This window comes from Betta splendens, chromosome 4 (assembly GCF_900634795.4).
Source record: "Betta splendens chromosome 4, fBetSpl5.4, whole genome shotgun sequence".
Lineage (NCBI taxonomy): Eukaryota > Metazoa > Chordata > Actinopteri > Anabantiformes > Osphronemidae > Betta > Betta splendens.
In genome coordinates, this window is record NC_040884.2 from 21,070,269 (window position 1) to 21,095,822 (window position 25,554).

At 46.6% G+C, this 25,554-nt stretch overlaps 2 protein-coding genes and 2 long non-coding RNA genes across 11 annotated transcripts in view; 2 read left to right on the forward strand and 2 right to left on the reverse strand.

The window, feature by feature from the left end:
• The window catches only part of LOC114853005 (rho GTPase-activating protein 21), a 53,170-nt gene extending 29,704 nt beyond the window's left edge, over nucleotides 1-23,466 (forward strand). For 5 of the 8 annotated variants that reach the window (XM_029145806.3, XM_055507831.1, XM_055507833.1 and 2 more), the window contains 23 exons: nucleotides 882-903; nucleotides 6,702-6,794; nucleotides 7,629-7,707; nucleotides 8,209-8,263; nucleotides 9,996-10,019; nucleotides 11,236-13,195; nucleotides 14,640-14,786; nucleotides 14,877-14,979; nucleotides 15,213-15,249; nucleotides 15,400-15,519; nucleotides 15,733-16,032; nucleotides 16,152-16,216; nucleotides 16,419-16,561; nucleotides 16,931-17,073; nucleotides 17,157-17,315; nucleotides 17,562-17,640; nucleotides 17,722-17,795; nucleotides 17,918-18,007; nucleotides 18,100-18,225; nucleotides 18,314-18,355; nucleotides 18,460-18,565; nucleotides 20,232-20,263; nucleotides 20,719-23,466. In XM_029145806.3, the coding sequence (XP_029001639.1) occupies nucleotides 882-903; nucleotides 6,702-6,794; nucleotides 7,629-7,707; nucleotides 8,209-8,263; nucleotides 9,996-10,019; nucleotides 11,236-13,195; nucleotides 14,640-14,786; nucleotides 14,877-14,979; nucleotides 15,213-15,249; nucleotides 15,400-15,519; nucleotides 15,733-16,032; nucleotides 16,152-16,216; nucleotides 16,419-16,561; nucleotides 16,931-17,073; nucleotides 17,157-17,315; nucleotides 17,562-17,640; nucleotides 17,722-17,795; nucleotides 17,918-18,007; nucleotides 18,100-18,225; nucleotides 18,314-18,355; nucleotides 18,460-18,565; nucleotides 20,232-20,263; nucleotides 20,719-22,389 (5,670 nt within the window). In that variant the 3' untranslated portion in view covers nucleotides 22,390-23,466. Of the gene's footprint in view, nucleotides 1-881; nucleotides 904-6,701; nucleotides 6,795-7,628; nucleotides 7,708-8,208; nucleotides 8,264-8,306; nucleotides 9,673-9,995; nucleotides 10,020-10,055; nucleotides 10,660-11,235; nucleotides 13,196-14,639; nucleotides 14,787-14,876; nucleotides 14,980-15,212; nucleotides 15,250-15,399; nucleotides 15,520-15,732; nucleotides 16,033-16,151; nucleotides 16,217-16,418; nucleotides 16,562-16,930; nucleotides 17,074-17,156; nucleotides 17,316-17,561; nucleotides 17,641-17,721; nucleotides 17,796-17,917; nucleotides 18,008-18,099; nucleotides 18,226-18,313; nucleotides 18,356-18,459; nucleotides 18,566-20,231; nucleotides 20,264-20,718 lie in introns of those variants that run through there. The other 3 variants (XM_029145804.3, XM_055507835.1, XM_055507834.1) reach the window with 3 other exon arrangements.
• LOC114853011 (uncharacterized) lies at nucleotides 6,792-24,991 on the reverse strand. The gene is made up of 4 exons (XR_003785484.3): nucleotides 24,851-24,991; nucleotides 24,153-24,289; nucleotides 23,927-24,054; nucleotides 6,792-7,035 (listed from the first exon to the last, which is right to left on the reverse strand). It is a non-coding gene; the product is annotated as an uncharacterized LOC114853011 (long non-coding RNA).
• LOC121202142 (uncharacterized) lies at nucleotides 14,516-16,431 on the reverse strand. Its single transcript, XR_005897501.2, has 3 exons — nucleotides 16,292-16,431; nucleotides 16,102-16,207; nucleotides 14,516-16,020 (listed from the first exon to the last, which is right to left on the reverse strand). It is a non-coding gene; the product is annotated as an uncharacterized LOC121202142 (long non-coding RNA).
• apodb (apolipoprotein Db) lies at nucleotides 23,922-25,541 on the forward strand. The gene is made up of 5 exons (XM_029145809.3): nucleotides 23,922-24,059; nucleotides 24,180-24,298; nucleotides 24,373-24,494; nucleotides 24,584-24,669; nucleotides 24,935-25,541. The coding sequence occupies exons 2-5, from the start codon at nucleotides 24,182-24,184 to the stop codon at nucleotides 25,165-25,167; spliced, it is 558 nt and encodes a 185-aa protein (XP_029001642.1). The 5' UTR covers nucleotides 23,922-24,059; nucleotides 24,180-24,181; the 3' UTR covers nucleotides 25,168-25,541.
• Nucleotides 25,542-25,554: the final 13 nt, after the last annotated feature.

A 25,554-nucleotide genomic window follows, 5' to 3' on the forward strand; every position in this document is an offset into this window, starting at 1 on the left:
TCAGGATAAGTCGGGTTTACTTTGCTCTGAAGTGTATTTTGACAACCCCTTCTGTTTGCAAGGAAGGATATCCCACGAAGTGAGCATAGTATGTTCTGTTTATAGCTGTTGGCTTGGGATCCGCATGTTGAAAGAGAAACTATGGCACAACAGTGAGGATTTTCAGACATTTGTGTAACCGAAGTGATAGACGGTTTATCCCAGAGGCCTTCTTGGGTATCATTCTGTTGTTCTGGCCACTTCTAATCCAGTCATGGCCAGTATGTGCTTCTGGTGTCTCACTAGGCCTTGTAGGATATGAAGGCTAAAGGCCGTGAGTTTGAGATGCTCACCAGACAAAATGAAGACAGAAAGTTCATCAAGGAGTGGCAAAAATCGGAAGCTGATTAACTTAATGATTAAATTGTGTTGATACGTGGAACTGTAAAATTCTCTAATTACGTAAGCGGTGCGTTCATTACATTGCACTTTAATTACTTCTGGGGTCTTGGATTGGAGCCGTTGCCTAATCGCTGGTTGAGGATATTGGGGTTAGCTGGACGAGGGTCAGAGCGTCTTAAGGAAAGCGCTGGGAGAGCTGCGAGTCTTAAAAGATGCGTGGAGCACATATGTGTCGCAGAGAGGATGTGGATTAAAGCAGCAGGATTTTAACTGGGGCTCTGAGGGAAATTAAAGCTTTATGCGTTGAGGAAATAGAAGAAAAAAAAACATAAAATGGCTTGAAGTGTTTGTTTTTTATTTTCCCATAAACCATGACAGGAGTTGAGCAGCTCTGGCTCTCGTCCACGTTTCTCTTTTGCTCCACATTTATCGCTCTATTCTATTCTAGTCATTGTCAAGTTGTTCATGTTTTGACACATTCTGTTTTCTTTCTCTTCCAGGATGAAGAGAACGGAAGCCGAGGTGAGTGTGTGAACATTTGCTCTGCTCCGCTTGCTTCTGCAATGAAAAATGACACGAAGACGACAACTCCGTTTGTTGTCAGTCATGTGATGAAGCAGCGCTCAACATAGAAAGCTGTGCCTTATTTTTCATCTTCATGTTTTCTCACACACTATCTAATGACTCAAGTTTTTATTTATATTTTTTTTAGTTTTAGTTACAGACGAGTTGGAGTAGGTCGGATGCCTGAATCTGATGTTCTGGGACCTCAGGTGTTTTTATGAGAATAGCAAATACACTGCGTCTCACGAATCATATACTCCACACGATCTGGTTCAAATTATGATTGACAGCCTGTCACTCTAGTGCATTTTGATGCCTTATAGGTGCATGTTGATGAGTCCTAGCTCCCCGGGCTGTAGTTCTCATTGGTTTCAGGGAGGGGTCTGCGTTGCAGGTAGGCTCGGGTTCCTCCCGGACAGCGCGGCGGCGTCTCGCTGCACTACGGGTGTATTAAAGGTTTGCTCCTCGGAGTGACGGTCGGCGCTGCGCCGCTAGCTTGGCAAGGCCTCGGCATTCCTCGGAGCATCCGGCTCGTCGTTCCACTCCACTCAGTATTCTGCTCACGTCTGCAGCCCAGCAGGAATCCCGGATGATCATGCTCCATACGCTGACATGTCACGCAGGAACAGCGCATAGAACCACCAGGCGCATGTACGACATGAAAGCTCAATGTTGGCAGACATCCTGTTAAAAACACAATGGATTTCTGGGAATAGCGTCACTTATTTCTCCCTTATTACTGCAGCCCTTTGCTTGACTTGTGAAGCATCCAAGCCTCAGGTGTGAATCAGTATGGACAGTGAAAGTGAAGAATCCGGGGTTAAAGAAGGGTGAGCGCAGAGCTTATGTGTTAAATCTGACTCTTAAACTCCTCTACGGGAAATTGAGAGATTCCTGAAAGTGTCCCTCATTGTCCCTCTTGGCCCTCGGTGTCACATTCCTCACACTCTTCCCTCTCCCCGCTCCCATTTTAACCCCTCAGTGTCCACTCTGCTCTTTCAACATTAAGCGCACACAGGGACATGCTTCCAGCGAGAGGAAGCCCGGTGTGAAGTTACACAGTTCGTGCGCATTTTTAGCTTTTATGAACTTGAATTCCTTCGTGCGACTGTCTCTAAAAGGAATCATGTAAAACCCACTTTGGTGTCATTAAATCCGATGTGGTGAGTTCAGGGCTAGAGAGCTATTCATCCTGGAGCTGATCTGTGCCTGGAGGGCCCTCCTGCTGCCACAGGAAGGTACTTGGCCCGTTTCCAGCGTCATAAATCCTCCGGTGCCTCCGCAGACCGGCTGTGGTGATGAGAGTGGCAGGTAGCAGGACGTCAGGAGCAGAAATCAGGAATGCCTGGAATTCCTTTGCCTGGCTACAGCTGATGGGGCCAAGAAATTAGGAAAAACATTTGGATCAAATTTGACCTTTTAGATTAAAAAAAACACAGGTTTAAAATTGAATATCTTCCCTTGGCCTGTGTTTATCTCAGCTTTAGCTCTGTGCTCAGAAACAGATTCCAGGAACCACAAACAAATTTAAAATAAAAAGACATTTAGCTTGTTTACCGTTTTACTTTGCTGTTTTCTTTTTATTTATAAGCTGTTTCCTACATATTGTTATTGTTTCTTTGTGGCCACCGAGCACGGTGCCGGGCACATACCCAGACAGGTGACACATCTCCACGGCTCTGGTATTTTCTTTCTTTGGGTTTCTCCGACCGAGTCGGGTCGGCGGTGTTTGCCGGAGCCTCGCGGCCCCAGAGCTGCACTGAGGTTTATTTGCTTGATTCGCGGCCAGCGTGTGATGAGGCTGTTGCTGCTCGGAGAGAGACGGCCGACCACGTGTTGACTAGCTGGGTGTTGCCGCTGGAAATGCTTCAGACCTCTCGTAAACACACACACACACACTCTGACTTAAATACGGAGATCAACAAACATACACAGTGATGTACAGTTTATAAATGCAGAGTGGAGACATTAGCAGAGGAATGCGTTGCCTAACTTTGTGTGTGGCTCAAGTATGAATGTGTTTATTTCCTTTCACGGTGCTTGTGTACATACCAACCAGCCGTTATCCCCCCATCTTCCTCTCTATGACTTCCTCCCGTCCTCCCTCCCTCCTCCGCCTCCATCTCTTCAGCCGTGGTCGAAGGGTAAAATCCAAATGAGGCGTCCTGAGCGGTGCTGGCGAGGCCGTGGTACCTCAGCACAGCAAGATGAGCAACATGAAAAATGTCTCCATCTGTTCAAATATTTGTTTTTCTTTGGATGTGAAACACTTTTCTCTGAACATCTCGGCTTTATGTCAGGCTTTGGTTTGTTCCCATAGACTCTGCAGAGAGAGCAGATAGAATTCCCCCATATTCTCCAGTGGGTTTTTCAGGGCCCCACCTTCTGAGCATAACCGATGTTTTTTCTTCTGTCTGTGTTCCAGCTTAGAGTAAATCATGGGTCAGTGCTTCCTCGCTACAGAACGCAGCATCTTCTGTCATTGTACTATTCAGAGCCACGGATGCAAATTATTAATCACTATCTACATGCGTGTGTGCATTTACAGTAACCTACTGTGGTTTTATCGATAATAAGTTGATGTCTGACTGCACTTTTTGAAGATTATTTATAAGAATTGAAGTGAATAAAAGAAGAAGTGAACTTCTCCCTAAACACTGCAGAGGCATCACCCACAGATATGCTGGTTAACGATGGCAGCTGATGTTAGAGCACATAAACAACCATTTAATCCTTTACCCGCACTTTTACCCTTGTCTGTTGATTTTGGATGTATCAGAAGAATCATACACAGCCATTGAAACAGGTTAAATAGTTTCACAGCCACTGGGCTCATTTAAGGCTAAACTCACCATCTGCCTGCAGATGTTTGTCACTTGTTGCCTTGGTTGAACCTCAGCTCCCTTGGTAGATAGTTTGGCTTGTTTTACAGAAAGAAAACAAAACATTGAATCCACTTTTTTTTACTGTGTGGTCAGAGTAATGTCAGTACATATCCTCTTTCCGCTGGGTGGGTTATGGTATTTGGATTTCCTAAAAAAGTGATGGAAAGTACTCTACCACTTTCCTGTGTGGTGGAAAAACACCAGGTGTGTGTGTGTGTGTGTGTGTGTGTGTGTGTGTGTGTGTGTGTGTGTGTGTGTGTGTGTGTGTGTGTGTGTGTGTGTCTGTGTGTGTGTGTGTGTGTAAACCTGGGTGTTGTTGAGCTGAGGATGCAGCAGTGGTGTCAGCCACGTGTTTCTACATCGCTATGTCTCCCTGAGGTTAGAAACGTTACAGTCGTTGAAGTTATTTTCAAACAATCCCGGCTCTCCAGGAATTTAACCCACAAGTGCATCAGACCAGTGTCTGACCAGTGTCTGATGCACGCCTGGTGGCATCAGACAGATTGTTTCCTTGTTTTGTTATGTGTACCACTTTGTTTCATTTCCTAAAGACAAGCTCCTGACTTAACACCCAGTGATGGAAGAGGCTGTGAGACAGCCCTCCCCCAGTGTGGGGCTGTGGTTTGTCACAGAAAGCTGTGGCTGCTTACAGAGACCAGTAATTAGTGAAATGAGGCCTGTCAATCAGAGGCCGGGACCTACATGTCGTTTCAGCTCACGATCGTCTGCTGAAAGGCTTGAAAGGCTCCGGGTTTTCTCGGGTTGTGGAGAGGGTCAGAATCAAGGGCGCAGGTGTTTTAGCAGAGTTTAGGCTTTCAGTGTAGAGTTGTGTTTGGACTAGTTTGTGTGTGAACAGTACACAGATTTCATGGGAATGAACACGGCACAGACAGAATTACAGTATTTATTTTCACGGCTGCCTCCGCTGTCTTTGAGGAGACGTCTGACAATAAAACACGCTGTGCTTTTGAAGGAAGTCGGAGTTTATGGATTTATGTGAAGTGTATTTGTGCTTTGACCTTCCCACACTATGGGAAGAGCTCCCTGTGCCAGCACCATTTTCATATCCCTCTGCTGGAGGAGACCCGGCACAGATAGCCATCTAAACACACACACACACAGCGCTCCGCTCTGCGTTTGAAGTGCTGGGGAGAAAAACACCTTTTCATCTCCGTATTAAAGCGATGAGCACATCTGCATTGGTTGTGTGTGTGTGTGTGTGTGTGTGTGTGTGTGTGTGTGTGTGTGTGTGTGTGTGTGTGTGTGTGTGTGTGTGTGTGTGTGTGTGTGTGTGCGCGCGTGGTGTTTGGAAATGCGAGGCCAATGAAGACGATGGAGAGCAGCGAGTCGAGCGCAGGTATTATGCAGGGGTTAATGCAATAAGTGGGCAGCAGGCCCACCCCTCTGTAGAATAACATTATCTAACCCAAAACAACGGGGGAGCGCGGAGCTGGCCCACACGACCGAGCCCAGCTGTGCAGCCAGGGAGCGCAGCCAAGCCGAGCAGCGCGGGCTCCAGCCTCTTCATTAGAGCGTCCGCTGGCTGGGAGCAGAAGGAGTCATATGTGGAGGAACAGCAGATTCTCTGTTATTCTTCACGTACAGAGATTTGCTACTTTTTGTGTTTTTGCGCAGCACCGCGAGGCCTTTGACAGGAGCCTCCCTCAGTGTTTCAAGCGGCTGTGTCGAAATTGTAATAATGTTGGTTTTGTTTGCAATTTTAAGTCAACCTCTAACTTAAGCCAATGTTTATAGAACCATCCGCCAGTTTGTGCAACTGTTTAGATAAATGTTTAAATGTTGTAGGAAGTGACTATTAATTAATGGAATATTGGTAGTAGAGCGTCTGTGGACGAGCCAGAATCATTTGGAGGCAGGCTGATGTTTATTTAGGAGCATTAAAAATATCCACAGCTTTAGATTTTCACATTTAATCCCGTTCATCCAGCTGTAGGACCTGGATCCAATTTGTGCTGCAGAGTTGGAGACAGTCTGAGATTGGATCGGGAATGGGACTTGTGCATGCACGCACGCATGCAGAGACGCAGGGAGGGTAGAGAGAGTGTTTGTTGACATCTGTACTGTACTCCCACTATGAAGCATACAGGGGTGCCCTGTGCAGGAGCTTTGTCCCCCGGCAAGACAGGAGGGTGGTTGTAGGTGCTCTGCTGCCATCTGCTGGATTAAATATAAATATACATCTGTCAAACATCTCATTTCATAGTTACTGGAGCAGAGTAAAGTGTTTATTGGGTAGAATGGAAATCAATCCATAGACCTTTACAGTTTGTCTAATGATAATGGGCATATTTTCTCTGCATGGTTTTCAAAGGTCAGAATATTTAAGACTTGACTTTGACTTTGCATTGTTTTAAACTCATTTTATCGGTGTTGATGTTTTTATACCCATAATATTATCTGTATATGAAAGAAAATCATACATCGTTATCCTGCATTACCACATTTGACCACAAGAGGGAGGCAGCTGGACTCCTCAGTTAGATGCATTGAACATACAGCGCATCATACAGCCACTGCTACAGTGTGAGAGTAACCAAGTGTGGACTCCTGAACCCAAAATAGACACACGTTTATTTAACGAGTCTAAATCCTAATCCATCATCCTTTTTGTATACAGACACATCATTAAATCAACTGTACCATTTTTTTTTTTTTAAATACATGTGGGATTGAAATGCTAACCATAATAACACTGCAGTATATTTACATACTTTCTGTGCTGAACAATAGAAACACTTCTCCATGTTAGTATTGCTGCAGTTATATTCTCACTGCCCTACTTTGAGCCTGCTGCTCTTCCTCACTTTGAGACCAATCTCCTCTCTCTCTCTCTCGCTCTGCCGTTGCCAGGGAGACAGCGAAACCGTCTGGAGCCAATGGACACCATTTTCGTCAAGCAAGTGAAGGAGGGAGGCCCTGCCCACGGAGCTGGACTCTGTACAGGTACACACACACACACACACACACACAAATGTCCCCACAGTGTCACGATGTCCTCCCCCTTATAGCAAAAACATGGTTTATGGTCCCCACGTCAAAGTAAACACACACACACAGTACCAGTCTAGTGGAGCCTTTCTGATAACCAGATCTTATGATTAACTCTGCCAGTCTGTCCTCAAAGCACTGTTGATGCCAAGATTTCTTCACGTCTCTGCTGTAGGTAGTTCTACTGCCTTGTCACCTGCGAGACAAAGCAGACATAAGTTACACAGAAGGCTCCTTTGTGGGGGTTTAACCAGTAGGAAAATGCCCACAGTTACCTAACATCTACCTCTTAGTCATTTATAATTTTTAAGGGATGAAAGAAGAAGTTCCCATCTGGTGCAACTTTGAATCAGCTTCTTTTAATTCTCCTGGAATGGAGGTGGCGGCTAAAGCTCGGTGCTGCGTACGTCAGGGTTTTTGCCAGGTCGGCACTCTGTATTACAGGAAATGTTAAGTGGCCCAGACAAGCCCTCTGACTGTCAGCCTTTATCACTCCGCTCTCCTCGCCTCCTCCCAGGATGGGGGAGTGCTCTGTTTTCCCACAATTATCTAGTTTCTCTCCTAAACTCACCTCGCCTCACTTCCTGTAAGATGGCCATCTTTAGAAAAGTTGAATGGACTTGGCTCCCGACGCAGGCTCCTTCAGATAAACAAGCACACTGGTGCAGTGCTTTGATGTGAACACAGATGTGCTGAACGGAGCTGCTCCACAGCGGTTTCTCCTGGACTCATTTGACTCAGTTTACAGCAGCGGTGCAGGCTGGTAATTCAGTATTTAATTCTGCGCAGGGGATCGGATAGTGAAGGTGAATGGAGAGAGCATCATTGGGAAGACCTACTCGCAAGTCATAGCCCTGATACAGAACAGGTAAGACACCAGCCCAGATTCTAAAGTTGGACGACCAACCAACTCAGCTTTACTCTATCATTTAAAAAAAAACTATTTTAAGTTTTAGAAATATTTAGAATGATATTCATAATTCTCTGCTTGTTTTGAGTGTCTAACAGGGAGACATGCCCAAATGTTGACCCACTTTAATGACTAAGCGGTTCTCAGTCGTTATGTCTGTCAGTCAACCATTTAATCTGTAGTGTTGATTTGTTGAAGAAAATAATGAGCCCCACATGTTCTGACAGGGGTCAACATGATCACTGTGAAACTTTCAGACAGTCAGTTTTCCTTATCGCCGACAGGAATATGTGTAACATTCAGCCACACTCCATTAAACCGCAGCTATTGAGTGCTACGTTCTACAAAACGGAGCAGAACGCGCTCCTTTCCAGCCAGATGTGAAGTCTGTCTTTCTCTTTCGCTCTCTCACTTTCACTCTCGTTCTCTCACATCCTCCCCATCACCTGCATCCATCAGCGATGCCTCACTGGAACTGTGTGTGATGCCAAAGGATGAGGACATTCTGCAGCTGGTAAGCAGCCATTCATCAGTCAATGTACCTGCTCCGATTTGTAACATCGTTTATCATGAAGCAGACAGAGGCCGGGTGTTAAGTGCTGAACACAACAACGTGACACCGATGCTAACAGCCCCGTCCCGCACTCAGAAAGAATAGGAACAAGTGTCATTTCCGGAACGTGTAGCTGTTGTTTTTAGCTTAGTCTTAGTCACTTGACTCTCTGACAAAGACTTTACAAGCTTGAGTGAGTCATAAGCATTTGATTGGTCTTTGACTACAGACAGGACTGTGGGAAAGTGATTATATGGTGTTAATACTGTATGTGGCCTAATCGTTACTGGATTGATCCATGTGTGGACTGTACATTTTCATTGTGCATTGACTCCTTTGAAGCCTTCGCTCACTGTGCTTCTCTGTTTCTAATGTTTTTCATAAACGCTGTTATTGATTGCCTCCTGTGGGCGACTTTCCAAAACCACCACGCTGAAAAAGCCTTTAATAACAGGAGGCAGAGACCCAGACTTCATGCTACTGCTCCTCGCCCCCCTTTTCCCAGCACGCTGATGAGCTCACTGATGCAGACCGCCGGCCCACGCCGTCAGTTCGGGTCCAGAGCCCGGCAGACGATAACGCGGCACCCAGCGACGTCAAACCAGTCGCCGCATGTTTTTTCACCACCGTTTGGGAAATGCTCTCGCTAAGCTGAGAACTGAGTCAGATTCCACAGTGTTGATGAATTCCACACATAGCGTGTTAGCTCGGCTGCAGCTCACCAAAAGCCACAAAAACTCGCTGTTGGCATTTTGGAACGAATCTGAGCTCTCACAAGGCCGAAGGACTTTGCCAGCGAACACGAGTCGAAATTAAACTCAGTTTGATGTGCCAGGATGAAATAGTTCATTCACTGTCGTTTGAGGATCTGACTGTTATTAAGTAGATGAATAATAATAACAACGTATGAAGATATGACTTAATTCTTGACATGCTTCACATGGTCACATCCCCTCACTGCGGGACACGGAACACTTCTGTACAGGTTCAGCCACTTTTCTTAAAGAACCTTTTGCTGAGGATACGTCTAACGTTTCCGTTTGGGTCGTGACGAGCGTGTGGAGGCACCCAAACGTAAGCCTCAGTGAACGTCTGTTTTGCAACGCGTTTCTGCGTCGGCCGCTCTGGGCGACACCGAGCCCACGCTGGACCACAGGGAGCGCAGCTGCAGTCAGCTGACTGTTTACAGGCATGAGCCAGGGACACAACGGGTGCAGATCAGGCAAGCGTGTGCACGCTCGGCCAAAAGTGAACGTGTGACGGAGCGGCGTCTGGCGGAGACGAGGGACCGCGCCAGCTTAGCGTGTCTGTAGCGCCGCCGAAATGTTTGAGAAAGCGCAAAGTGGGAGGTGAGGCTCCGCAGAGAGCAGGTGAGGGTGACGGAGCAAAGCCAAGAAATGCTGAGTATGTTGAGAGAGCGAGAGAGGCTTTACCATGTGACAGAGAAGATGAGGGAATAATGGGGATGAACAGAATATATTTAGGCTGCCGACGTTTCTCTGCCTTTCTTCTTTATTGTGCCTCTCCTGCGACTGTGATGCCTGTTTTCTGTTCCCACAGCAGGATGTATTTTTAGCTTGTGCTGCTGCCTGTCTCACCTCCATCGCTGGTCTCATTTCTTCATGCTCACCTGTTTTCTCTTCTCTTTATTCCCTTTTCGCTGTGCTTTCCTTGTCTAACCCGTGGACTGCAGTTTTCCAGGGATATCACAGCTCTGGTAAGAGGGGAACTATACTAACTAACCACTTCACCTTTCTACATTATTCACAGCTTGTTGTTTGTACTGAAGTCCTCAATAACGCCCTCCTCGCTTGCTGTACGACTCCTGCGGATTACTAACTTCATTAGAATAGTGGTTTCCTTTCATAGCTTGTTGACACAAAGATGTGCCAAACGCTTTGAATACACAGACCTCAAACTTGCCCTGTACTTTCCATTTGAAGGAAATTGGTTTCTATTTAACTTTGAGCCCTGCTTAAACTGGGAGGCGGCGCCGGAAGGCAGGCTCACTGCTGCTCTAGCTTTTAGTGTAATTGTAACCTGACACCAGGTAGAGTGCCATCGATTAGTCCAACGCCACAACTCTCCCTTTCACTTTCCCCAGAGAGGATGAGGGAACATAGCAAGCTTAATATGCAGCCAGGGTGTTTTTCTGAAGCGGTCTGTGGCTCTCGCTTCACTGCTGACTGAGCAGTTGGACATTTTTCTCCACGTTTCGAGCTTGAGGACTTTAAGGAAAGTGCCACTAGAGTTGTGGAGCAATGCTGACCGAGGTAGTGTTAGCTGGCACTGGCAGGCAGAGGAGACCTTCATTCACTCTGCCGTCGTGCCTCAGGGCACACTCTCCGGTACCAAAGGTAGGTGAGCCTCTGCCAGGGAACTCCTGGCTCTGTGTTAATTCTGGACTTTTAGCCTTTACATTGTAATAATTTGCATTCTTGGTGTCTTTTTCCACAGCTGTGGCTTTTTATAGCTGGTACTTTGTGTCATAGCATGTTATACTTGCTCACCCGCTAGTCCAAAGGCGTGAATGACACTTTGACACACTTTGATTTGAGGAAACGACAGAAGCTCTGTGATGGAATGCAGTCGGTCTTTGTATTGACTGATTTTGTGCAATGGCAATGAACTCCTCATGTATATTGTAGTAGGTGAAGGACTTAGCAGCTTGACATGTTAAACTGCAGCTTTAGTTTTCAAATAGGAAAGTGAAAAGGCTGGAGTTAAACAGGAAGCCTTTGGATATTTATTGTATTTGCATTGGCAGCAGTTTCTGTTGGTTGCAGACTTCCACTATCTGTTTTACAGCTCCCACTGCCCTGTACTAGTCCTGAAGATCTAATGTATCTCCTCACAATTTTCTTCTGACCTTTAAATTATCTATTTTATTTCCAAGTCCACACTGTGATGTAATGTCCCATAATCTCTTGCAGGCATATTCCCAGGATGCATACCTCAAAGGAAATGAGGCATACAGCGGAAATGCCCAGAACATCCCAGAGCCCCCTCCCATATGCTATCCTCGGATAGAAGTTAAAGCTGTGGGCATGGCCCAGTCATCAGAGATTACAGCAGTCGGAGAGACCCCAAAAGGGCCATGTCAGGGATCAGCAAGACGAGGGGGGGGCAATGAAAACAGTTACCGATTGGAAATCCCTGTTCCACCAGCTCCTACTCAACAGAAACCTCAGACAGTGGTGTGTGTCTGTAACGAGAGCGGGAGGACAGCGGCAATGCCTCCTGATCCAGCTGACAGGGGGTCACGGGTGATATGGACGGGATCCAGCCACAGAACAGAAGACAACCAGTATGGTCCTCCAGCAGATTCCAGCTCTGCCAGACTCAGACCACACATTTCCTCAGTACCTGGCAGTGCACAGCTGCAACACTCCCCCTCCCGCCCCACGGAAACCCCACTCTACCCCAATTCTTCTAGTTCTAAACTCAGTGTGATCTGCCCTGACACCCTATCCGTATCATTACGGGCCCCTGCCTCACCAGACACGCTCTCACCGAAAGCCAACCACTGTTCACCATCATCCAAAGTCCCTTCCACTTCCCCACACCAGAACATTGACTGGAGAAACTACACCACCTACAAGGACTATATTGATGCCAAGAGGCTGCACACATACGGCTGTCGCACCATCCAAGAACGCTTGGACAGCTTGCGGGCAGCTGCTAATTCCAGTTCTGCTTATGCCCAGCAAAGCACACAAACGTCTTCTAGCACAAAACAAAGTGGAGCACTGGCTTCCCAGGTCAGACGGAGGAGCATGTCTAATGACAGAGGGGTAGATGGAAGTAATCAGGGTACTGCAGTGACAATTCCATTGCGTAGTGCCTCCCAAGAGAGGCTTGGAGCTGGAGCAGAGAGGATGGTGACAACCAGGAACTGGCCTAGGAGTGCTTCCCAAGATGCACTGCCGCTGTCCCCCCCTATAGGGGCCACCAAACCAAGGGCGCGTTCTTGTGACTATCTGGGCCAGCAGCTTGGAGAGCCAAGTTTGGCTGTCTGTGGAGAAAAGGCTGGGTTGGATGAGAGGTCGCTGCTGTGCCGGGGTGAGGACGCTAGAGCTCACCGGCAGGGGGCGGGTCCCAGGGTGCTACCTCATCCAAACAGGAGTCTCCCTGGACAGGAGAACGAAGGGCGATTATCAAACTCATCTTTAGCTGCCTCTGTGTTTACTAAAGGTCTGACGGATTCTGTGCTACCATCAAGGACAGATGGTCTCATAATGAGACCTTCACGTCTGCCTGTGAAAAACTCCATTTCAGACCCTTCATCTGTCTTGTCCTCCACAAAAGACCAAAGAGCTGCCATCATTGGCAACCATCTGGGCTACCCTTCTCCTCTGCGCCTGCATCTCAGGGACAGGGCAGACAGTCTGAAAATGGAGAGCAGGTGGGACTCCGGGTTACCAGCAAGGTCCTCCTCCTGCTCTGGTCCCTCGTCCAAGCTCCCCATACAGAAACAACTGCAAGGTAGAAATGTCCCTGCTTCTTCTGCGTCCTCCACCACTAATGGAGCCGTGATCCAAAAGCTAAAGGTCAAAGAAACCTCCGCCTCCATCGGTGCCCTTGTACGGACTAACGACAGCTTTATTGAGGGCGTGGAAGGACCAGATGCAACAGTTGTGGTTCTGAGAAAGGACAAACACTCTGCAGCCCCTCGCATTCGGCCACCCTCTTACGTATTCGCCGTTAATGACAACCAGAAAGCAGGGATTCATAAGTCACCACCACTGGTGAAGGCAGGCTCTGCAGATGGAGCCATGTGCTGGATGTCTCATGACAGCTGCAGGGAGATGCGTTTAAGGAGAATGGGAGAAACAAGGCAAAGGTCTGACTCCAATAACCTGAATGACTCTCTGGATTCTATCCCCTTCATAGGTGAGTCGGCATTTGTTGCTTTATGAACCGTATTTTGAGTCTCTCTTCCTGTTTCTATGGCAACAACAGTGACAAGGGGGTCGTGTGAAATTGCAGAATGAGTTGGTGTGAATGAAAAGTCATGTTTATGCATGAACATATGGTGAATCTTGAGCCATCGTGTCAGTTTGCATCAATGCACTTAAAATTCAATCTTCTGACATCTACTGTAAAGTTATTCCTTTCCAACTTAATACCTGAAGAGATCAAAATGAGTACGGACTTGCTCAGCCAGATAGGTGGTTTTATTTGTTTATAATTCTAAAGTTTCCTGATCTGAAAATAAGGAAATGCACATGCGCAATTGCACCTGTTGGATTGTATTTTATTTAGGCAAATTATGTATCAGCTGCGTGGAATAGATAACAATGTTGAAGTATTGATAAGAGAACCAAAGAGATAAGGTGCCGGTATGCTTGGGCCAAACAAGTTATGAAGGGTTGGAATCATATGCCTTTTAACAACTCCATCTTAACCCGGTCAAACACATTCCAAAACAAAAAAGAATCCCTGAGGTCAGTGTATTCAACAAGCTGGTGTATTCAAGACAAACTGGAACAAACACATAAAAAATCAAATATAAACCTGATACCTCACTGCTAATTATATTACAAGGAAGTGTTTATGCCTGATTGTACATTGTTAGAGGCAATGATGGGGAAATTCCCCAGGAAAACAGCGTGTGTTTTGTGTTTCTAGCGAATTGAGCCAGTGTGATTACAGGTTTTTCCAACCAGTTGCGACGCAGGGTGACACAGTGTCATGCATGTGGTTATGTGACAACCTGACTCCATCGCACAGACAACCATTACTAGGCACAAACACAAACTGACCTACTGAGCTGAAGTCAAATGTCTCCTATTTTTCACATACATGATTGTGTCCATCTTAGTTCATGTGCACATCTTCATTTGTTTTCAGGGTGTGTCATGCTGCTCATGTGCATTATCAGACTTTATGACACAGTTCTGTCTGTGTGTGATGATGCAACATCAGACGACTAACCTGCAGAAGGGCGTGTAATACGGCCTCTCTGCTGCTGTAGCTCCATGTGCTTATCACATTTTTATGGCTGTCTGCTGAAATGTTTATTCAGACTGCGACAGCGCACATGAAGTAGACATAGTCGGGCAATGTGATGTTACCCGTCACAGTAAGCAGCTGGCTTTAAAGGGCAGTGTTCATTCACTCATTTTAATAGGACAAGGAGCAACTTAGTAATGAGATCCATTTTAAGCTTGGTGTTGTTGCACAGCTCAGTTTCCCCTGAAAAAGATTGGACACTTTTACATATTTTTTATTTTTTTAAAAGGCATGAAAACAAGGGGGTTTAAAAATACTTTACATGCAGCGTAATGGTTGAACAGACATTGGTGAATTCACAGCTGCTGTTTTCTGTCCTCAGATGAACCATCTAGTCCCAGCATTGAGCAGGACAGCACACACATTCCTGCCTCTGCTGTGATATCTGCAGCCCCTGTCATCACCACTATCCCACCTAGCCCCACGTCTCCGTCACCTCTTATTCGACGCCAACTGTCACACGACCAAGGTTTTTGTTCCTTTCCAAGACTATTCATTTGAAAGCTAAAGGCAACGGAGAATTTTAAATAATCCTTTGAAATCCTTGGTTTGTTTATAGATTCGCTCCGTCTCACAATTGTTGAGTCGGACTCTGTTACAAAATCTGAGCGGTCCAGGTCATGTGATGAAGGTCTGGATAACTACCGGGCAGAAAGCAGAGGGTGAGTCCTACTCATGCGTGGTGAAGAAGGACTTGATTGTATATTTGATGGTTTATTGCCAAGTGCTGAAGTCATACCATTGCTGTAATAAAATCCTAGGGCTGAGCTATTTTTGCATACATCAAGAGTTTGCCTGGAAGCAAATGACCCCCCCAGACCCAGCTGTTCAGTGCAGTTCTATTCTAAGGCTTAATTATAATCCCAAACTAATACCGCTTTCCCCTGTTATGTAGGAGGTCTTTGATACCTGGACTGAAAGGTCTTAAAAAGGTCAGTCAGAATCAGATTTGGGTTGGTTCAACCAGCTTGGTTCTAGTTGTTTGTGTACCATCACTCTAAGCTTTATTGGATTACACTTCAGTAATATAAGTAAAAGACCACATCACTCGTATGACTCTGTTCTGTTTTATCTCTATCTAGGCTGTGGACAGGTCATCAGAGGATTCGGGTTCCAGGAGAGATTCGTCATCCGACATCTTCTGTGACGCCACCAAGGAGGGTTTGCTGCATTTCAAGCAGCTCAGCACAGACAAGGGCAAGGTGGGCGCCACCCACACCAGCCTTCACCACAACTAAAGCACTGGCGCTTTTCTAAATTTGTTTGTTTGGCCTTGTTTTAATACACACACACACTTTGAGCAGTTGTTTTCTCTGCTGTATGTTTGACTCGTTTGACTAGTTTGACCTAGTGACTGGAAAATACCTCAAAGTTAAATTCTTAAGTGTTTCCTTCTTCGTGAACTATTGTTACAGCGTGTTGGAGGAGGAACGCGCCAGTGGAAACCGATTTTTGCCGTTTTACGAGGAAACTTTCTCTGCCTATATAAAGACAAGAAGGAGGGCCATGCTCACGTAAACTGCCAGGCTGTGGAAGAGCCGCTGCCAATTAGCATCAAAGCCTGTTTGATCGACATCTCCTACAGCGACACCAAGAGGAAGAACGTTCTGCGGCTGACGACGTCGGACTGCGAGTACCTGTTCCAGGCGGAGGACCGGGAGGACATGCTGGAGTGGATTAGAGTCATCCAGGACAACAGCAACCTGGACGAGGAGGTAAGACTGATAAGTGAGCCTGACACCACCACATGTGATCATTCCTTGGGGTGGGGACCACATGTGTACCTTGTGTTGCACTAACTTATCCCCGTGTCTTGTTTCATTTCCTCTGTCAGAATGCAGCCTTTACCAGCCATGACCTCATCAGCAGGAAGATCAAGGAGTACAACACCTTGATGAGGTAAAAGCAAAGTGCAGTAGGAAAGCACAAGTCTGTGAAATAAAACCAGTCTGTGTAACCAATTACCTTACTCACAATATAGCGCAAGTGGCATTATCCAAGTGTTGTAGTAGAGATTTCAGTTTTCCCCTGTCAGCTGTTACCGTGTACATCTTAGGTGTAGGGCAGCTGATTTCATGTTTACGTCTATGTCTTTACTCAGTCCAACTTCCAGCAAGACAGAGCCCTCGCCCAAACCCTCACGCCAGTCGCTGAGGCAGACACTGCTGGGAGGGAAGGCAGAGACCAAAGCAACGAGTCCGCACTCACCTAAAGCTGAGCAGGAGAAGAAGAACATGCACAAAGGTTGGGAATCGCACAACTGAACTGTATGATGTGCTAAGATATCACCGGTCTGTTAAATGTGTACAGTAAGACATTTAGTGGTTCATAAACTAAACATGGCTTTTGATAAGCAAGGTGTTTATTAATGTGGTTGTAAGCGATTCAATTCCTGGGAAGCCTCAATAGCTGGACACTGTTACCAAACAATGAGTCATAAAACACCGCAGTCATATAAACCACACAAACACTTGAAAGGTTCTGATGTGTGCTTGTAATTACATTAGGTAATAAAAACAGTTTGTGCCTGCAAACTGCACATACTGTATATCATAGTGTGGGTGTACTGCAGTTATTTATTCTCAATGTGCTGTATGTTGCCTGTGCATTCAGATGATACCAGCCCTCCCAAGGACAAAGGCACGTGGAGGAAGGGGATCCCGGGGTTGATGAGGAAACCTTTTGAGAAGAAGCCATCTCCTGGAATCACGTTTGGCGTGAGACTGGATGACTGTCCTCCTGCACAAACCAACAAGGTCTGTACTGACTCGAACTGCCACAAAACATTAATTGGTGCAGAAAATTGTAATCAAGATGTAATCATCCATGTGTCCTCTAGTTCGTGCCTCTGATTGTGGAGGTCTGCTGTAAGCTGGTGGAGGAGAGGGGACTGGAGTACACAGGCATCTACAGAGTCCCAGGCAACAACGCTGCCATCTCAAACATGCAGGAGGAGCTCAACAACAAGGGCATGAGCGATATCGATATCCAGGATGATGTGAGTGTTCATTGATCCGCTGTGGCTTTAATTAAACTCTCCTTGGACTCCCTGTGTGTAATTATAACCTTAGGCAGGAATGAAAGATTTATAAAGCTGCAGTTTGTTCCAGAGATGCTCACAAGACAGTAATGTGTAGGAGAAAAATCCCCATCTGAATAAACTGCTGGCAAAATGTCAGCTTTTTTAGTTTAATCATAATAAAATAACACTATTACCAACTGATAGCTTATATTTACATTACAGAAATGGAGGGACCTCAACGTGATCAGCAGTTTGCTTAAGTCCTTCTTCCGTAAGCTTCCAGAGCCGTTATTCACTAATGGTGAGTCGCCATCTAGTGGACATGCCTGTTAACTACACCCACCTATAAAGTAGACTGTACTTAATTACTTGCCGTTTGCAGATAGGTACACAGACTTCATAGACGCCAACAGAATAGAGGACCCAGTGGACAGACTCAAAGTGCTTAAAAGACTGGTGAGTGGCTTCAACAGCATTTGGGGTTTGTCTTGTTCATCATGAGCTTAGGATTTACCAAAATCTCAAGATTAGAATGACAACTTGAATAAAGGATGTGTCCCATTATTGTTTCCTTGCAGCTTCATGAGTTGCCAGATCATCACTATGAAACCCTCAAGTTCCTCTCAGCTCATCTGAAAACTGTGGCTGAAAACTCAGAGAAAAACAAGGTATTTCATTAATTTCCTCTGGGGCAAGTGCAAGTCTGAACATGAGGGTTGCACAAAAAAAAAAACGAATGAATGAATTTCTTTTGTGTTAGATGGAACCGAGGAACCTTGCTATCGTGTTTGGTCCCACTCTGGTTCGCACCACTGAGGACAACATGACCCATATGGTGACGCACATGCCGGACCAGTACAAGATCGTGGAGACTCTTATTCAGAATGTGAGATTGAGATTCTTCACTGTTGTCAGATATGATATAAAAATACAGAGACTTGATTTCTCACAGATTCCTCCTAATATTGTTCTAGTACGACTGGTTTTTCACTGAAGATGGAAACGGAGAGCCAGTGGTGGGTACAGGCACTGCTGTCACAGTCATAATAAGAATTATTAACACCATTACATCTCCAAGCATCCACTGGTGGTGAGTGTCCTATCCTTTGCCTCTGTGCAGACCGTGTCTCAGGAGGAGAGCGCAGTGGAGTCTCAGCCGGTGCCAAACATCGACCACCTCCTCACCAACATCGGCCGCACGGGCACGTCGCAGGGTGAAGTATCAGGTAACGCGCCGCCTGCGGGTTGACCCTTCTCTACCCTGTCACATGTAAACGCTGTGGGACGGCACCAGTGGCGTTAAACTAGAGCCAAATGTTGATGATGATACTGCTTCTTCCCCAGTCCAAGCTTCCCTTTGGCTTATTTGACTGTTGCTATTAGATAGAAATGTGTGTGGCTAACCATGATCCTAATGCGTGTGTGGGTTTCAGTGGATAATTTATTTGCATCCATTAACTGATGCAATAAATTGTCATGCTTTTTCATTTGCTCCTCAGTATTAAAGTAAACACCTCAGACCTCTCTCTGCCCCTGGGCTGTGTTCTCTCCCCGTCTTGATCCTGCCTACTCTGCATTAATGTTCTTTCCCACCTCAAAAAATAGATGTTTTTACAGTGAAAGGCGACCTCTGATTCCTCTGTCTCTAGTGAGGCTCTGTCGGGTGTCCTAAAGGCTTTCCCAGCATTCACACATACTGATCTTGACACAGGCCAAGTGGGAGGAGTCTATCACACCATGATGTCTCTGATGGACTCTATAATGTCTGTGATGGACAGCTGGAACTGTAGGAAGAAGGAGGATTGTTGCCCCCAGTGTAGCTGCCTAGTCTGCAGGAACCCGCAGGTCTTTTAAGAAAACAAGCAAAAGCTTTTAACAAAGAAACCATGGCGAGAAAAGGGAAGTGAAGCGGCTACACGGTACAGTACGGTCCGGTGTTGTAGGTTTTCTATCAGAGTATACCTGACCTGGCCGGTGCTACTGTCTGAAAGGCTCTCCGCTGTCTCTCCTCACTGTCCTGCAAGCTTGCCAACGGGAGAGATAGCATGGTATGGTTTCTCCGTCAGCGGTCAGTGTGCACTTGCATATTGTGCCATCATGTGTATTGTAAGGGGTGTATAGGGGGGCTTGGCGAGGTCACACAAAGTTTAGGGTGTTACATACAGTATGATCACAGAGCAGGCAAGGACTGATCATAGGTGGACACGCTGTCTTTCCTGTAGTGTCCTCTTTCCTGATAGCTAGCCCCTCTAAGCCCCTTTCACTTCCTTGGTTTTGGTTTCTTCCATAGCCGTCTCTTCATTGTGTCACATTTGTTATTGCAGTTCATGTCACCATCATCGCTCCATCAGGTCAGCAGAGAATATTAAGGAAAGGATGTTCACTCTCCAGGGTTTCAGACCAAAACTTGGTTTTACAGATTAAAAAGTTTTCTTTTTTGAAATTGACATTGATCAAAATTATTGACAAGTTTGATATTTGAAATTCATTAGGCCGTTTGTAGTTTCAGATCTATAAACAGTTTCCCATCTTTGTGTTGCATGGCGCATCTGTCTCACTGTTGCTGTTAAGTGCATTTGTCCACATCACTGCGAAACTCGAGGAAACACTGAAGTGTGCTTGTCTCACGCTGAAGCAGATGTTAGAGCCGGGAACGAAGGCCACGCGGCACGTGACCCGTAACGTGGACCTCACCCTGTGCAGCATGGCCTGTTGTCTGCTCGTGCTGCGTGTGCTCATCTCGTCGGTCCTGTTTAGTGTTGTCATCACACTCGTCTCATCAACAGTTTACTTCTTTCTTTTCCTTCTCTGTTCATTTTCCCATGTTGCTTTCTGTTTGTAGTCATTTCAGTTCTTGGACATTAATACTTCCCTCTCCCTTGTTTCCCACAGATTCACCGACTAGTGACTCTGCTAGATCCAAGGTGAGTGTGAGTGTCCAGTGTTAATCCTCTCAGGCCTCTGCTAGTGTAGGATGAAGGGAGGTAGGTGAGAAGCTGGGAAAATCCATCAGCAAGGGGTTGTTTCACCAAAATACAAAAAAGCAGTTTCTTACAGTCAACAGCAGCATCATTTCGTCATTGCATTGCAAAGTCGCTTCCCACCAGTCGTGCTAAAGGCGCCTGCAGGGATGCTTGAGCTCATGCTGTGCTCTGCTTCTGCTTCATGGCCAGCATGCCAACAGTAATGTGCTCCCTGTTAACGACATCTGTTAATGTTCGTCTTTTTGTCCACTTCTCTGGTTTGTGGCGCTTCATGGGAGCAGGTGGAGTACAAGTTTGAGTTTTCAGGCAGGGATGGAAGGTTTGTCACCTTTGCTGTGCTCCCTGTCTGCATTAAAAAGCACTTATCCCCATGTCCTGTGTTTCCTTTCCTGCAGGGTTCCTGGGGTTCAGGGAAGGACCAGTGCAGCCGAGAACTCCTGGTCTCATCCATCTTTGCTGCAGCCAGTCGCAAAAGAAAGAAATCAAAGGAGAAGCCGCAGCCTAGCAGCTCAGACGACGACTTGGATTCTGTGTTCCCAAAGAAGGAAATCCCTGGTCAGAAGCCAAACCACCACAATCTCCACGTCGAGGCTCCTAGCGAGACTCGTCCCAGCCCCAACATGAGGCACCAAGTGCGAGCCGATGAGAGGAAGGAGAACGGGAGAGCTGTGGACCTGACGCCCAAAGCCAAGAGAGAGCATAGAAACTCTTTATTCCTGAAGGACAAGTCGACCTCCAGACATCCCTCACCTTGCCCCTCTCCATCCCCGAACGTCTGTGGCTCTCCTAACTTCAGCTACCAAACTGCTCCTAAGGGGAAGTCCTCCCTGTCGGATCCTCCATCACAGCTGGATGAAAACGCCTCCGACCTCGGGACCATGAGCTCTGGAGCCTCAGTGCCACGCTCACGACCTAAAAAGTGGACTGCGGGTGCGTCCTGTGACCTTCCGGCAGGTACGTGTATTGTACTGGGATCAGGTGCCGGAGCATCAGCCGGTGCAGAGGTGAGCTCCATCACCTCCGACTATTCCACCACTTCATCCATCACGTTCCTAACTGGAGTGGAGTCCAGCGCGCTCAGCCCGGAGCTGCAGGGTGGGGAGGAGGCGGACGACGAGCGCAGTGAGCTCATCAGCGAGGGGCGACCCATGGAGACCGACAGCGAAAGCGACTTCCCGGTGTTTGCTCCAGGAGGTGGCAGCAGCCAGTCGACACCCTGCCCGGAGCAGAGCAAGGCCAAGACGGAAGCAAGAGGTGGTGCAGCTGAGGGGAGCACCACACCGAAACTGGAGGCGCGGCGCCTTTTTCCATCACACAGGATGATCGAGTGTGACACCCTCTCCAGGCGGTGGTCTCTGAGACAGAAAACGGACAGCGACTCCTCGGTGGACGGAGTGGCCGGGAGCGGAGAGCGCAGCGAGGGCAGGGCGGAGGGCTCCACTCGGCTGGCTCGCGTTCTGGAGGTGATGAAGAAAGGGCGGTCGACGAGCAGCCTCAGCTCGTCGTCACGCAGCGAGTCGGAGCGCTCCGAGCCGGCCTGGCACCTTAAGATCAGCGAGAGGCTCAAGTTCAGGCTGCGCACGTCGGCTGATGACATGTTCACCCAGAGGAACCGAGGCGCGGACGTGAGTGGGAAGAAGAAAAGCATCCGGCGGAGGCACACCATGGGCGGGCAGAGGGACTTTGCAGAGCTGGCGGTCATTAATGACTGGAGGGAGCAGGGGGGGGTGGACCAGGCGGCTGAACTGTCAGCTCTGGACCGGCTCAAGCCCAGGTGCTCCTCTCAGGACTTCTCCATCCGAGACTGGATAACCAGGGAACGACGCCAAGGCTCCGAGCCCAGCGTGGAAGTCGCGCCCAAAGCAGTCCCTGAGGACGACCACGCGGAGGCTCAGGAGGCCGCTCCGGTGGGACCTTGTCCTCCGCCTGCACAGACACTGACAGAGGAGCACGTCAGCAGCAGCGAGCTGCAAAGCAAAAGCAAGGCAGCACTGGGAGCAGACGCTCACCCACACAAACTCTCTGGAGTGCAAGTGGTTCGCTCGCGGTTCTACCAATATCTGTGAGTGTGCGTGGAAAAGAAAACTGAATGAAAGTGTGAACGTATGAATGTGTTTGTTTTAGCGAAGGTTACTGCACAATATTTTTTCAACAAAGAGTACTTTATGTATCTAGTGTACATACTGTGTATAGGCTTACATACCTATGTGATTGTTACTGGAATTCCGCTGAAGAGAGTTGTGTGTGTTTTTCACTGACTCACTGAACTGGAGCAGACATGGAAACAACACAAACTTCCTCCTGCGAGATCAACCCTTACTACAGCGAGAATGTGACTGCTGTTGAGAAGACAGAAACGGACTCGTATGATCATTACACAGCACTAATGACTATTACTGAAGGAAACGGGAGGAACCCTTGTTAGTAGTTCTTCCTGTTGTATATGGTATAAAGAATGTATTACACGCGCCTCTTGGATGAATTGCTTGTGACAATATTGTCATTTTCAAAACAATATGTATTTGTTTTGTTTTGCCTGTACTTGAAGTATATGGATATAAGTGAAGGCTGCTTTCTGAGCTGGGTGCTGTGGGAAGTTTGGTTTTCACAGTGCAGCAACACCAGCCAGATATTAGCTTGACTGGAGGATTCTTAGAGTTTAGTTAAGTCCAGACTGAAACTGTGGATTGCTGATACTATAGTATGTAATGCTTGGTACAGTAGTTTCCTTTGCTTATTACTTTGTCCAGTTATTGAAAAGTAAGTAAAAAGTAAGTTTTTACATATGTTTTTATCTGAAAAAGAGAAAGTGCCTATTTTTTTTATGTTTTTACCAACATTTGTCAAAAGGAATTTAATAAACGTTTAGGACAGAAGATTTCACAGGCATTCCTGGTTAGTTCTATTTATAGCAGCAGCACAGCATTAAAATTTACGTCCATGTCTATTGTGTCAGTTGAGTTTTCTTCCTGGCTCTGCTCTGATGCAGCAGAGCCTAAACGTGGGAGAAAAGAAAAACCTTTGAAACTGCATGAGGCAATTTATTTTCCCACAAACAGTGAACGTCTCGCCTTTATACAGCAGAACATGGCCACCGTGCTGTCCCTCAGCAAACACTGGAAATAAATAATCCTGTTATTAAATGCTGTGTCTGTCTCTTTTTGTAATAGTTTGAAATATATATATGTATTATTATATAATATACTTATATATAATATTAGTATATTTTTTCCTCTTTCTTCAGGTTAACTCATGCCATGAATGCCATGCTCATGAATGTAAAGAGTACTGACAGCAATAATTACTACTAGTTTACAGTATGTTATATATGTAGCTATAAATACCGCTTTCAGATACTTTACTTTGGCGCCACTTGGTGGTATGATGAAGTCACAACTTGTATTTTTGTTTAAATTTCATTCATATAAAAACACCAATATCTGATGAGGGGGAACATAAACGTTCTATGACACACATATCATGTGTGTGTTAGACATTCATCATTCTGTGCTTCACAGACCTAACCTGAATGAATCAACTATGAAATCGTTGAGGGTGTCTGCTTCCTCACTATTGTGGGAATGTGCGCATGATGATAATTACCTAATGAGCTGCCTCGTGCTGTGGAGCGCTGTAGCATGATGTCATGTGGACACACTCGTACCCAGTATTTGTCCCAGACGCTCAGAACGGAGTCGTAACTGCAGCTGCAGCCTCGGTCCTCATCAAACCTGAGGTAAGAAGGATCAATTTATGGTGATAAGTAAAAGGGATTTTATGGCAATTACTTTTTCTAAATATGGATTATTTCATGAATGTACTCCATCACCTGTAAACTGGACCCATCCATCCAAAGCCATGGCTGCTGGCTGCCTCTTCCTCCTGCTGCTGCTGCTGCCTCTGGCCTCTACTCAGACCTATCACTGGGGTCCTTGTCCTTCTCCACAAGTGCAGCCCAACTTCAAGCTTGAACAGGTAACACATATCAATAAATATACAGTGGACCCTAATAACTGAAGTAGACCAAACTGATGACTTGTCACCAACAGTATGTGGGTAGGTGGTATGAGATCGCTAAGCTCCCCGCTCCCTACACCAAAGGAAAGTGCATCGAGACTGACTACGGAATCAGGAAAGACGGCACCATCCAAGTGCGCTATGCTCGCTTCCAGTAAGTAGTAGACAACGTTCCTCATTTTATTCAGCCTTTACTCCTCAGTGAGCCTTCTCATGTTTGTTACGTGCCTCTTCTTGTCACAGTAAAGACAAGATGAGGCGGGCTGAGGGGACAGCGATCATCACGGATGCAAGAGAACCGGCCAAACTTGGAGTCAGTTACTCGTATTGTAAGCACTGATCATCATCATCATCTTCATCCAATTTACTCTGTCATCACATTCCTAAACTGAACACAACTACAGACCTCTAGTTTGTCAGTGTGTCATATCAGCATATATGGCACAGTGCATGTAAAATGTCCCTGACAAAGAGGCTGTCTGTCATACAGACTGGTTTTTAAATCCCTACCTTTAATTTGTAATGTCACAGACTCCTGCCCCATGTTTAGACAGAAGACAGGTTCTCATCCTCTTCTCTTTCCTGTGCCCTCAGTTACTCCCTACAGCCCACACTGGGTTCTGACAACAGACTACACCAGCGTGTCTGTCGTGTACAGCTGCGAGGACTATTTCCGCGTCTTTCACGTCGACTACGCCTGGATCCTCGGCCGCTCTCGATTCCTGCCGCCGGACACTGTGCGTTACGCACAAGACGTGCTGATCAAAGAAGGCGTGGACCTGTTCAGGATGACGGCCACAGACCAGACGGGCTGCAAGGAGGACTAGGAACATCCGATCCCTGCAGCAGAGAGAGGAAGAGAAAAAAAGAACGCGTGTCAACAATCTATTGGAAAAATGTCCAGTTTAAATGATGATTTGACAAACTCTCTGGAACTCACATACTGTCCTTCTACACAATTCTTGTTAGTATGATCGTTTTTAACCGTTGCTCATCTACAGTGTGCATTGCTCCCGCAACATAAACCTATATACTAAATTACATTCTTTAATACTGTACTATAGTGCTGCTCCCCCCCCAATTTATGAATTTCCAGAACTCCAAAGTACAGTACAGTATATGTGCACCTACAGATAAAACTGTGTGTGGGGGATGTTCTTCCGCCTGAAACGTCTCTGAATAAACAGTATAATGTAAGGAAGGCTTGGCTAAGG

What these genes read in the sequence shown, in the direction of transcription:
- apodb (XM_029145809.3), top strand. Translation starts at nt 24,182, where the DNA reads ATGGCTGCTGGCTGCCTCTTCCTCCTGCTGCTGCTGCTGCCTCTGGCC. An exon ending in CCAACTTCAAGCTTGAACAG is followed by an intron (nt 24,299 to 24,372) that starts GTAACACATATC and finishes TGTCACCAACAG; the next exon opens with TATGTGGGTAGGTGGTATGA. An exon ending in GTGCGCTATGCTCGCTTCCA is followed by an intron (nt 24,495 to 24,583) that starts GTAAGTAGTAGA and finishes TTCTTGTCACAG; the next exon opens with TAAAGACAAGATGAGGCGGG.